This window comes from Anneissia japonica, unplaced genomic scaffold (genome assembly GCF_011630105.1).
Source record: "Anneissia japonica isolate Jap-2015-1 unplaced genomic scaffold, ASM1163010v1 scaffold287854_len485379_cov200, whole genome shotgun sequence".
Lineage (NCBI taxonomy): Eukaryota > Metazoa > Echinodermata > Crinoidea > Comatulida > Comatulidae > Anneissia > Anneissia japonica.
The window spans coordinates 129,282-141,802 of NW_022732005.1; the positions used below are offsets into that span (position 1 = coordinate 129,282).

Sequence of the window (12,521 nt, forward strand, 5' to 3'; positions counted from 1 at the left end):
TATGAAAATGACGAAAGCAAAATAGAAGGTTCACTTTCATAGAATTTCTTACTGAATCCTCTCAAATTACTTAACAACACCCGTCAACTGTAGGCCTACTCACACATACCTCATGAGCCTTGGCCCACAACATCACTATCATTAACCCCAACCAATGCCAATTCTTTCTCTCGTGGGTAAGGTGTATCAGTGGCTCCTGGCTATATTATTTAAAAGGAAACTTATATTAGCTATAATTATTGTTTGATGTCTTATTTCTCATCTCGTCTCATTTTCAATGCAGTACAGTCAATTTGAGTACTGTACATCATTTACAGTAGTAACAAAGTGGGTAATATTTTGTTGAATTTTATGATACAGTACATTAGTAGTGACACTTCATATTATAACAAGTTTTATCCACAGGCCCAATATTCTACTGTATGGTGGAGTACAAGTTACATATGCCTATACAGTATAGTACTTGATTTTATCTGTATTTGTATTGATTCATCAATACAAATTAGATAAAATATCCACAAATGTTTGTATGTACTGTAATTTGTTTCTCACTCCCAATTGGTTTTTTCCAATGATGGTTGTCTCATGAACTGTATACTGTAATTTCATTCTCTATGGTTGAAATCATGTAAATACTGTATTCTGTCTGCCACCTTGGAGCAATAAATAAGCACAGTTCTTATAAACAAACTAGTCATACAGGTAAGTTTCTGATAAGTTGATAACTTTTGCCGACTTGAGGTCAGTCGTGTAAGAAACTTGGTATGTTGATTTCGGTTTGTGGCCTCACTGACCTTTACGATGTATAGGAATGCACTCCCAGTCGACAGCCAGAGTTGAGTGGGGAAGGAATTCATCTCAGACACACCTACCCGTACTTATTCACTACCAGTTATAATTATTAAGGAGAGTAGCTATTACACTTGCAATATAATTATATTTTTTTACTTAAAAAAAAATTGTTATAATTTTAAATAAAAACCTTTAAAAGGGCACATAAAAAAAAATGTTTATCACTAAAAAATTTAGGAAATATTGATGTGGGAATAAAAAAATTTTTTTTTTTTACTGCATTTATTTCAACATCATACAAGTACAATGCAAGTTTTGTAATAAAATTAAACCAGTTTTTATACAATATTTAAAATATTCTTGTCAAATAAAAGCAGTCCCTCCCTCTGATCAATAAAAAAGCAGCATTATTCTATTGTTCCGAAAAAAAAAAAAAACTGTCTACCCTCATCACTTTTTTTTAAAAAGAGTGATAATCTAATCATTTTTCTATGTGCCCTAAACCCAGAACAGAACTCACACTTGCAGATTCCAATATGTTTATAATTTTATTGAAAAATTAAAACTTTGGTTGATGATTTGGACAATTTCCAAAACGTTTTTTTAAGTTACAACATCACAGGTTACATGGCTAAAAATTAATTTTTTGATGCAAAATTATAATGAAATATGCACCACTTTTGCCAGATTATTATTAATATAGTTGTTACATTAGTCAGGATTATATCCCAACCTTCTCCAATCCGGTTGGAGACTATTATATACAACTTAAATTACATTATTCTACTTTTTGATTTCATTGTCATGAGTAGTAAAAAATAAACTGAACAATAAAATTGTATATTTAATCTTTTGGAAGAACAATATGGATAATTTGCTTTCATACAGCAGATGACAATGTAACATGTTTTTAAAATTAAAATTACTTGTTACCGTTCATATAAATTACCGCTTAAATGCATCATTACCCTCAACTGATCTTTACAATACTTGCACAAAAGTGTGTTTAGCATGCTTAGTGGTGGTAATGGGGCCTTTTATACTTGGTACTTTAATCAAATGGGGCTTTTTGTCTGAAAGCATTCACCAAGCTCTTTAGGTCATAGGTTGACTGAGAAACTCAGTGCTCAGGAATTTTACCGTCTTTAGCTGGTAAAATTACATACTGTATGTTTCTGCCTCATTATTATAACAAGGGCTTTACAAATGATCACGACATTTCCTGTTAATTTACATAAATGCATTTTTGCTTTTAAAACAGTCAAATTCAAATAGTTTTTGAATTAAACATTATTTTTATCACAATATTTATCAATATGAACATGTTTTTGCTTCCATTTTTCAATCCAGGCCTTGACCTATGGCTGTAGGGGATCTAACAATCTAGCAATGCTGGCCCCAAATACCCTTTTCAAAGGTTACCATTCCACTTGCAATTTGATCGTCCAGGGGAAACACATAATTATTGCGTAGCTAAACTTTATCCAGCACGATGCGAGGACCTACAGTACACTTTCTCTGCTAATTCCTCCACTAAATATTTCAGAATTTATTAGCTCAATCATTAAATAAATTGTTCTGTTTTGTACCCGCTTCATATCCGTATGACATATTTCAAATGGCTATCTACCTCCTGTGCCACAAACCAAGATTCAACACCGATAGGCAAGGCAGCTGCATGATCTTTTCCAAACCAACTGTTGTTATTTTTGTGCAGCCGTACAAGTCTATACATTTCAATTGTTTTAAATATTGTGCAACAAGAGCAAGGCCTCTGTCACTAATCAACCCACACTGTCCAATATTCAATGTCGTTATTTCTTGCAGGCTTTTAACTAGTCTCTCAAGACCATTATCCGTAATTTGGCACGAACTAAGGCTAATGCTATTCAGGTTTTTCATCCCCTGCGCAATGTGATTTAATGCCGGATCTCCAACTTTATCACAAAAACTAACATCGATTGCGTTGAAATGCGAGCCAGACTCTGCCAAATGTGCTATGCCCATATCACTTATGTTGTCGCAGCTGCGCAGATTGACTTCACGTAGGCTAGGCATTCTGGAAAGATCTAGCATGCCTGTGTCTGTAATACCACAGCAAAAACTGAGGTTGACACTACGGAGACGTAGCAATCCCCTGGCCACACTAGAAAGTGCAGAATCTGTAAGTTTTTGACAATCCTGTAACACAAGCACTTCCAATAGTTTATTCCCTTCGCTTTCATTCCCACTGACACCAGCGATATGTGAAATCCCCATGTCAGAAATATGCCGGCAACTCCGTAGATTTAAATGTTTCAATTTAGGCAGTCCCCATGCTATCCACAATAGTCCTGTGTTCGTAATATTGCTACACCCGGCGAGATCCAAATATTCAAGGCCTTTCAAATATTGAGCTATTCTTCCTAGGCTAGAATCTGTAATTTGTTTACAAAGGCTCAGATTCAAAACAGTCAGTGATGGGATCTGTCGAATAAAGGCATGCGACAATCCACTATCAGTCAGATTATAACATCCACTCAAATTTAAACACTGAATATTAGGCATTCCCTGTAACACATAACTTAGGCTTCTTCTTAGGCTCAGAATTTGAACTCGTTGGATGCCACGGGCTACTAAGCTCGGAAACAAAGACGGGTTAGCCCTTCGCAAATGGAGCTTAGCTTCTACGCCACGCCAAACAGATCGATGATAAGCAGCATCTCTCCAGGCCCGACACACTTGTGCTGATCTACCTTTTTCACGAACATCCAAATAGCTAAATATCATTGCCAATATCTCTGGAAATAGACATGAAATGTGTATTTCAGAGGACATTTTAGAGAACTCACCCACACGGCCTACCAGCCGCGAGCGACGCGGCAGCTGAAAAACATTCACTGAATGATGTCACGTGGTTAGGCATTTTTCTGGTGCATGTGACCGTCAATTTGATAGTTGATTGGCTACAGCATAACAACAACTGGTTTAGATTACAGCGGTGGAGGAACTTAGAATGGAGTGGATTTATTATATCATCGAGTCGAAATTACTTTTCCTCTGTGCAGGAGGAAATCTTCGGACCACTGTGCAAGTTACTGATTCTTAACTCATATAAACGTTTGCAATTGAGTTTATCAAATAAAATGTATGCCGATTGAGAATATGTTTATAGCCATTTGAGAATGAGTCCGGTCCGTAGCCTACATGACGATTCACACGGTGATATATCATGGTGTCTGGAATATAATGATGAACGTGTGGTTGTAGGCCTAAAAATAAGCAGTGATAACTACAAAAATATTAGGCCTAGCCTTCTGTATAATGAAACAAAATATTTTTAGCAAATTCGCTTCCACGTCCGGTTTTTTGTTGTCTAGTCAGTATAGGCCTATATATTATTACTGTCTCTTATACACATCTAGATGTGTATAAGAGACAGATATTAGGCATTCCCTGTATTGAAATCAGGAGGCCTAGTATTATCGGAATAATTAGATTGGGACGAAATTATAGTCAGGAAATTTCTGCTCATAAGACTAAATGAGTTACTCGATCAGAATGATGTGGCAAGATTTAGAATTACGCAGGCGCGAAACGTGTGTCTCAAGATATGTATTATCAGAGTCACTATCTACAAACTGTCTCTTATACACATCTAGATGTGTAAATAATATTTCATTATATAGGGCCCAGACCTGAAAACGCATAAGGCCTAGAGGTCTAAAAATGTGCAATAAAAATTTGCTATGCTGCTATTCGTATGTGTTAGAAATTAAGTGTAGGTCTATTGGCACATTGTTTTCATAAATTTCATATTTAATAATGAATTTAATGTATAAATCTCTTTTCTAAATAAAATTGATTAATTCATTTTTATCTAGGAAGTATTTAGAAGATGAATTGTTGACTTTCATAGCTATTTTTCTTAGTAGGCACTGATCTTTTGTAAACTCTTCATTTCACTGAACCATGTCATATATTGTAATTTGTGTAGGCCTTTTTTTATCCAATTAAATAAAAATTAGATAAATAAATAATTAGACCTAGGCCTATTATCATTATCATTTATATGCGTTTACATGGAGGTTGTCTTGTTCTTTTATCATGTTCCCTTTAAAAATTATAGCCTTTAGCGTATTCATTTCATTATCCAGTCTGCTTTCGGTGTTTATCCATTTTCCAAAAAGGCTATTAGGCCTATTATAATAATAATGCTCAAAGATGCATTCCTTAGGCCTATGTTTTAACATCTTTTATAGTTTATTTGAGGTAACATATTGACATCAAATCCGGCTTATGCTTTTATTCAAATAATATAAGCTGAGTTTGATTGGTATTTTACAAATCTCGTATATTTCCTTAGATTTTTCTTCTCTCAAATGTGTAAGGAATAGGTGTGTCGATGTGCGTTTCACTGCAGTACATGAATTCGAAAATAAAATAAACTAGGTACATGAGCGTAAGTGAGTACTTAACAGAATTACCAACATCCGTAAACATAAGCATTGGACCGACACATGCAGGTACGCTACACCAAAGGTGAGATTTGTAATAACCGTGTTATTAAGAAAGAAATGTTAATCATGAAATTAAACTAACGACGGCTTATCACTTGAATTGTGATCGTGACAACGAGGGAAGTTCGGATTATCGCTGGAGTTAACAGAAATAATTATTAAACGATAATAGTGAAATATTATTTAATATTGTTTATACTGTACACTTTCATAATAATAGAAACCTTTTTGAGGTGTCGTCATTATCAACGTCGTTGTCGTCATTATAAATACACAGGGCATTTGAGAGGCCTAACGTATAGACCGTGGATAAAGCCTACCGGATGTTGGAAAACCTGATTTTTTAATGAACTTCTTATTGTATTATGTGAAAAACATAAACACAAAAATAATTAGACATATACAAGAAATCATTTAAAATTTCCTTCCATTTATAGGCGAATATGCCACACCCAAATATAAAGAATTTCCCTCTAACCTCACTCCTTGTTGGATATTGTGTCTAAGGTCCAACACAAAATGATAGTAGTGGGTAGCACGTGGCTTAAATGTACGAGTGGGTAGCACGTGGGTTTTGTGGGTCACGCGCGTATATCTGGCCCTGTTTTGATTTGTCAGTTTTTAAGATTGATTGAGGATTTAGAAAAGTAAGGGTATAAGGACTGTCTCATAATGTTAACAACGGTAGCCTACTGCAATCATTAAACAATGATGATGGTATTAATAATATGAATTAATATTGTATTAAAAAATTATATTCATTCAGCAGTTCAATAAGAAATAAGGATAACTTAACACGACGTTCCAGTGTAGACGCATAAAGCCTATTCCGTACTTAAAATATTGCTTTTGTTAATGTGAAAGTGTTAGGCCTAAGAAAGTTTTTTTCCTACTCATTCAGGCCTTATGAACAAGCCTACTGCATTCGATGAACAAACTGGTTTCGAAAAAAAGTTTATAATTACACAGCCGCCTTTCAAGGATATACCAACCGTTTTCTATAGCCCACAGTTATGGATGTTTGGGAATACTAACTCCCACGGTTGTGGTGGGCAAGTCCGATTCGTCTTTGACCAAAGGGTTTCTGTTTAAACGGATGTGGTCGGTTATCACACCTTCCGTGTTGCATGAGCATGAGTGTGGACCTATCGATATTGGAACGTAATGATGAAATTAGTCATCATAAAAGTAAATAAAATCGACAGCGGTTGAAATATTGATCATAAATTTGAGAAGAAAATATTTTAGTTCTAATTTTAATTGAAAACCATGCGATTTCCGGTAAAATAGGGAAGTAGGCCTAAAAACATCAGTAGTCAATAATTGAATGATCAAAAATAAGCGAATAGTACGGTAATATGAAGTTTTCCCTCGCCTGTTTGAGAACCTTCTAATTCCGGGACCCCTTCTGTATTTTAACACAAAGCTTTTGTTTTCCTCTTTTGTGGGAGTCACACCCACGTTTATTTTGAGCAATATTTCTACTTTCCATTTCATAAACATTATTACATTACCACTACTCCTACTTTTCTACTTGTGAAGAACACTTTAATGGAGACCACTCCTTCAGGTCAAACAGGGACGGTCTAGAATTGGAGGGCTAGGTTTCAGTTTCATATCGAAATTATACGAATGTTAGATTTTCGCACACATCAATATTATATAATTGGGCCTTTTCATATTCTCTCCATATTTTTATAATTTTATTTGTAGAATAAATTCCAGAACGACTGACGAGATTGCGCAAGTCTATCTCGCGAAAAACGTGAAGATATTAATCAGAATATGATTTTTTTAAATCAAGCAAGGAAAGGATGAAGAGATACCGCTGGCTTCATTCACCTGTTGTGATCATGTTGGGGGTTATTCTGTGTGTTGGCAACAGCATTGAAATCAGGAGGCCTAGTATTATCGGAATAATTAGATTGGGACGAAATTATAGTCAGGAAATTTCTGCTCATAAGACTAAATGAGTTACTCGATCAGAATGATGTGGCAAGATTTAGAATTACGCAGGCGCGAAACGTGTGTCTCAAGATATGTATTATCAGAGTCACTATCTACAAAAGGAATTAATTTGTGACTTGCAAATTTGTTAGTTTTAAAGAATATTGCACTCCTCGTTTGTTTGTGCTGCAATGAATTGGGCTAATTGATGTACAGTTTTACAAAAAAATTATCAAAAATCAACGTAATGTTTTTTTCTGACTTCGTAGGGGGCTAGTATTGATTTTAACGAAATGAAAAATTATATATGGGGCACTAGCTCAAGTAAACAGTGTAAAAATAATCAGATTCATATTTGAAATTATTTTTCTAAATAGAAGAATTATGCGTTAGTATGGATTCTATTATTTCCCTCCACGATAACCCATGACTAACGCTGTGGGTTTAGACAGTGTAACCACACTCAGCACTGGTAAATTTGATGCAGAGTACGCCCCCTGGGGATTCAAGCTCACATATCTCCGCGTGCGTTCCATCTCGCACGACTGTTGCTGTCCTTAGCCTTGTACTTTTCCCACTGTTAATTTCAAATACGTTTTTTCTTCGAGTCATCACATTTTTATCACCAAAAATTACTTTAGGGATCATAAAGATTACATGGGATATTGCTTTCAAGAAGGCACGTGCCTACGCGTCGATCCACTATGCCCCTTCCCGCCTCTCAACTGCTATCAGAATCATGTCTCGGTAACGGAGTCTTCCGTTTAGGTTTACCACACACTCTAGCCCAACACTCGCGTACTCAATAACTTTGGTTAGTCGATTTACATATGAAATTAACTACAGTAAAGGTAGGCTGATGCCTTCCCGGCGGTTCGTTACAAGTCTACCCTTCGGAGATTGATTCCGCGCTTAGTGAGACTGTCAATATATCGTTTGACTCATACGATTGACAGATTGCCAGACCTATCTGGAATTTTATATGAAAGTAGCTTGATTCCATATAGGCCTATTCGTTGAAAACATACATAGAGCCCTTCAAGCTAGAACCAAGTTAGGTCAGTGAGTAAGAGTAATCCCGTAGGCCGATTTTAGCACCTAATGTACCTCGAGATGTTTCAAATCAATACTTTTTATCTCTCTCAAATAATAAATATGATGCTATCGTTACGGTTAACTTATTTGATACACTATGATGACGCAATGGCGTAAAGAAAAAGCCTCAACCTCTGCCTAAGGGTTCTTCTGGTCCTATTACAGGAGGCTGGGGAAAGTGTAAGGCCCAGTATGGTAGGGGTAGCGATTCTCCCTCCGCTCCGGTGTTTTTGACGTTTTTTAAGGCGTATTTTGACGTTTTTTACACGATTTCGCCCATCTGGCAAAAAAATGCCGATTAATATCCTCTATATATATATAGTCGTGTTAATCCAACTCGTGGAACTGAATCTGGTCCCTCTAAAATATTTTTCTTTAATGTTATGCCAAATAGTACCGTACCGTACCGTACGTTCTAACATCTCAAATAGCTAAAGTGGCAATTATTGCCAGGTTTTTTTTGGTACGTGGGGCTTTAAAGAAAAATATCTCATTTACGGATCATTTACATAATTAATTATGCAGAAAAATACGTCCGCCAATTTTAAGAAGAACACTATAGCCCTGCAATATTGAATCTAATATAATACACACCTATCTTCGTTTATAATTTGTGTTGTTTCATTTTGCAATTAGGACAGCTTGGCAAGATTTGGACACACTTCCGAACGCGGACGTTTCCCCCAGAATCCCGGCATTGTAAGAAATAGAAGGACAGTAGTTTCTAGAGTCAAAAATCAATATGTCATCGAAAGATAAGGATTTTCAAGCCACAGCCGCCAATGTAGGCCAGGCATAGTTAATAGTTTGCCATAATAACTTTGATTACAAAATCATTATCCCACAAGTGTATGTGATTAATTTATAGGCGCAATGCTTACGTCATCATCCTGGTGCCTTCCGTGCTCCATGTAGGGGTAACTCGCTTCATCGGTGTGTTTTCTACCCCACCCTCTCTCCCTTCTTCCATGTGACCATAGACCAACTAGTCAGTTAAATTTGCGAGTAACAGAAAATTTAAGGACCAATCGCACCCCGAGTCATAATCATATTCATATTCAATTGATTTTCTGCCATCCGGAAGGTTCTATTTTAAGTCACCCAAACTAACTTTTTGGCCAGTCTTCTAGATTGTATCGTAACCTAGCTGAGTGCACAAAAGTTGACTGATAAAAGTTGCATTAATGTACAATAAACAACACTATTGTGAGGTAAATACAGACCAATTATCTACGTAGTTTATGCTGCTTATTCTACTGCGGAGCCCAGCAGAAATCAAAGCGGTAAAATGAGATAAACGTTACAGATTAAACAATGTTTTAATTAAGCATAGCGGAATGGTTATATAAGCAGAGTTATTCTTTGTAAGTGAATACTCCAAAAAATGGCTAAATTTATGAAGCTCATCACATTCGGTACGTAATAACATGGTGGTGGAAACACAAGTTTCCAACTATGATACCTTGTGCCGTCAATCGCGAAGAGCATATGTAAAACTTCGTCGCCGGCAACTGAGGGCAGCATTTACTCCTAAATCACGATTAATTTGCGAAAGTGGAAAAAATTCTTGAAAATAACGATAATTGTAATAAAGTAATACAAACGTCGTTGCTTCCTTTTGTCATGGTGGGGTAGTATAGTACATGGAAAATATTGATTGCTTAACAATATGCTTAAACCCACTGATATCTGCCATTTTAAAAACATAATTATGAGTGGCAGATCAAGGAATTTGAAATCGAGGGCCCGGGGAGGGACACTCAAGATGGAGGGTCTAAGGCAAGAACATTTATGACTATGGATGGCACCTCTATATTGCCGGAAATTACCCTCTCAGACTTAAAATTTGAATATAATTTTCTTTTTTATTCATTTTTGTTTATTTTGAAAAATTTAGGTGGGGGTGGGGGACAGGCCGGATATTAAAATGGCTCGTTGCTCAAGTGGTCTTCCAAGCAATTTCTTTGTTATTGTGATGGTCTCATAACGTAATGAAACACATTCGTTTGGACGTCTGTCAAAAACCTGATTTCGACTCTTATACAAACTTACCGGTTTATTCACAAACTCGCGTGATATTTATCAAATCATTCGTGATAATGTCATCTCATACACCAAAATACCACATGCCCTGTAGGACCTGTGTGGTTTATACTTTGACGTAAGATTGATTATTAATAGAAAACCCAAGACGTTCAGACTTCAATAAACAAGACGTGAAATGCAAACAACCAAGAAGTCACCAAATATCCCAGATCAATGATTTATTTATATCTAGATTCAAGATTAAGCTTATTGTCATGTAAACTATTTGTTTTTTCTAAGCTTACACAAAACTACATAGGCCTACACATCACAAAGTATAAATATATAATACAGTACAATAGCACCTAATAAACTGTTTAACGACGAAAATATTATATAGGCTACATTACAATATCTTTCTGTCTCGTAAATATTGTGTTAATCTGACAATGCAAGTGCTCAACTGTTGATTTCTTTTTTTATTATTATCATTTTTTAACATGGTACTGGTTTTGCTTTTGGATGTTCATGTTATAGACGTGCACACAGGATGTCAAAGGTGGCACCAGTGAGGAGCAAGACTCAATTCGTCGGGGAGAAGAAAAAATGTATTAGTTTAACCAAGAAGATAGTACAGTACGGTATCAATTCAATCAATTTATTGGATCCGCTTTTGATACAGTGGCACTCATACAAAACGTATGGTGCATCCAAGCGACACACAGAAATAATATAGGGTAGAAAAATAGAATAGTCTTAAATTTTCGAGGTACTGTACTGTAAAATTGTCAACAATATAAACTTAACTTTTAAACAATTAGTTTAAAGTCTGAAGACTACAGTAGACTACTTCATACTAATTAGGATACACACATACAGAATCGATTAAATAAGAACTCCTAATTGTCCTAAATACAATAATATTTTTTGGATTACACTTTCATAACAGTGACACACGTTAGACAAAACCTAACGGTGCATCCAGAAAAGATTTAGTTCATTCTCTAAACCATTTTTTATTGTAATTGTTTGTGTTAATTATTAAAATTAACATTCATGAGGGTGATAATACGGATAGAAAAATACGCCCTCAGTCGGCCAGTAGTGTTATTAGTAGATCAGTTACCAAGTTTTATTAAAAACCGAAAGGTCCACTGATTAATCTCAGATAAGAAAGTATAATACATACTCCAAGTATTGAAATACACGCCATCGTGTTGGGATTCAATATTTCGACATTAATTATGTCATCATCAGGAAACTTCCTGATGATGACATAGTTAATGTCGAAATATTGAATCCCAACACGATGGCGTGTATTTCAATACTTGGAGTATGTATTATACTTTCCTAAGTTTTATTATGTAATGCTTTAATTAGGTAAGATCAATGGCAACGCAAATCACAAATAAACAATTTTGAACCCATGTTTATAAAATTAACAGGCAATTAACAATGTTATGTGCACTTCGTTGAGTCTTGCTTACTTGAATGAACTGAAATATACTTTGTTACTTCTTAATTCTTCCTTTATGACAAAAATATTTAATTTTTTTAGTAAAAAAAAAAACCCAAGGATTTTAACGGAATACCCAAGAACCCAGGTCCAGTTCAAAATACCCAAGCTCTTGAGTAAATACCCAAGCAGTGGTCACTTAAACACTTAAACTGCAAACTAAGACTGAGACTGGTTTCCGGGAGCTCCGCCTCTGTATCACTTCCAAGATATTTTAAGCGATGCCTGACCACGCCCACTTACGCTTTCGTCGGGGAGTCTTCTACATCGGACCCTCGTCGGGCAAATCTTGACACCACCCCTGCAGGATGTCCATTGGCTTCTCGGATCTATCCATCTACCTTGTGTGTAGAGTTAGGGTGTACTAAGCCATATGTTAACTCTGCTCTTATGATCTCATAAAGATTATTAAACCAAGTATCATGATGTAACCATGGAGATCTCTTTCAATCATGAGAAAAAGTATTGTGGTATTTGCAGGAATTAAACTAAGGACATGGAGCATCTTAAACCACTAAAACATGAACACTGCTACAATGTTCAGCACTTGCTACGAACCTGATATGTGGCGGATTCAAAGGGGTGGGGTGGTGCAGCCGGCCAGGGCCCCCTAATTTTTCCCCCAAAATTTAAACAATTTAGAAAAA

At 35.8% G+C, this 12,521-nt stretch overlaps 1 protein-coding gene across 1 annotated transcript; it reads right to left on the bottom strand.

The window, feature by feature from the left end:
- Positions 1-1,327: 1,327 nt before the first annotated feature.
- Positions 1,328-3,678, bottom strand: LOC117115535 (F-box/LRR-repeat protein 14-like). Its single transcript, XM_033259376.1, has one exon. The coding sequence runs from the start codon at positions 3,607-3,609 to the stop codon at positions 2,419-2,421; it is 1,191 nt and encodes a 396-aa protein (XP_033115267.1). The 5' UTR covers positions 3,610-3,678; the 3' UTR covers positions 1,328-2,418.
- Between the last annotated feature and the right edge of the window lie 8,843 nt (positions 3,679-12,521).

Bases quoted from the DNA above. Each gene is read 5' to 3' on its own strand.
- LOC117115535 (XM_033259376.1), bottom strand. From the start codon at position 3,609: ATGTCCTCTGAAATACACATTTCATGTCTATTTCCAGAGATATTGGCA.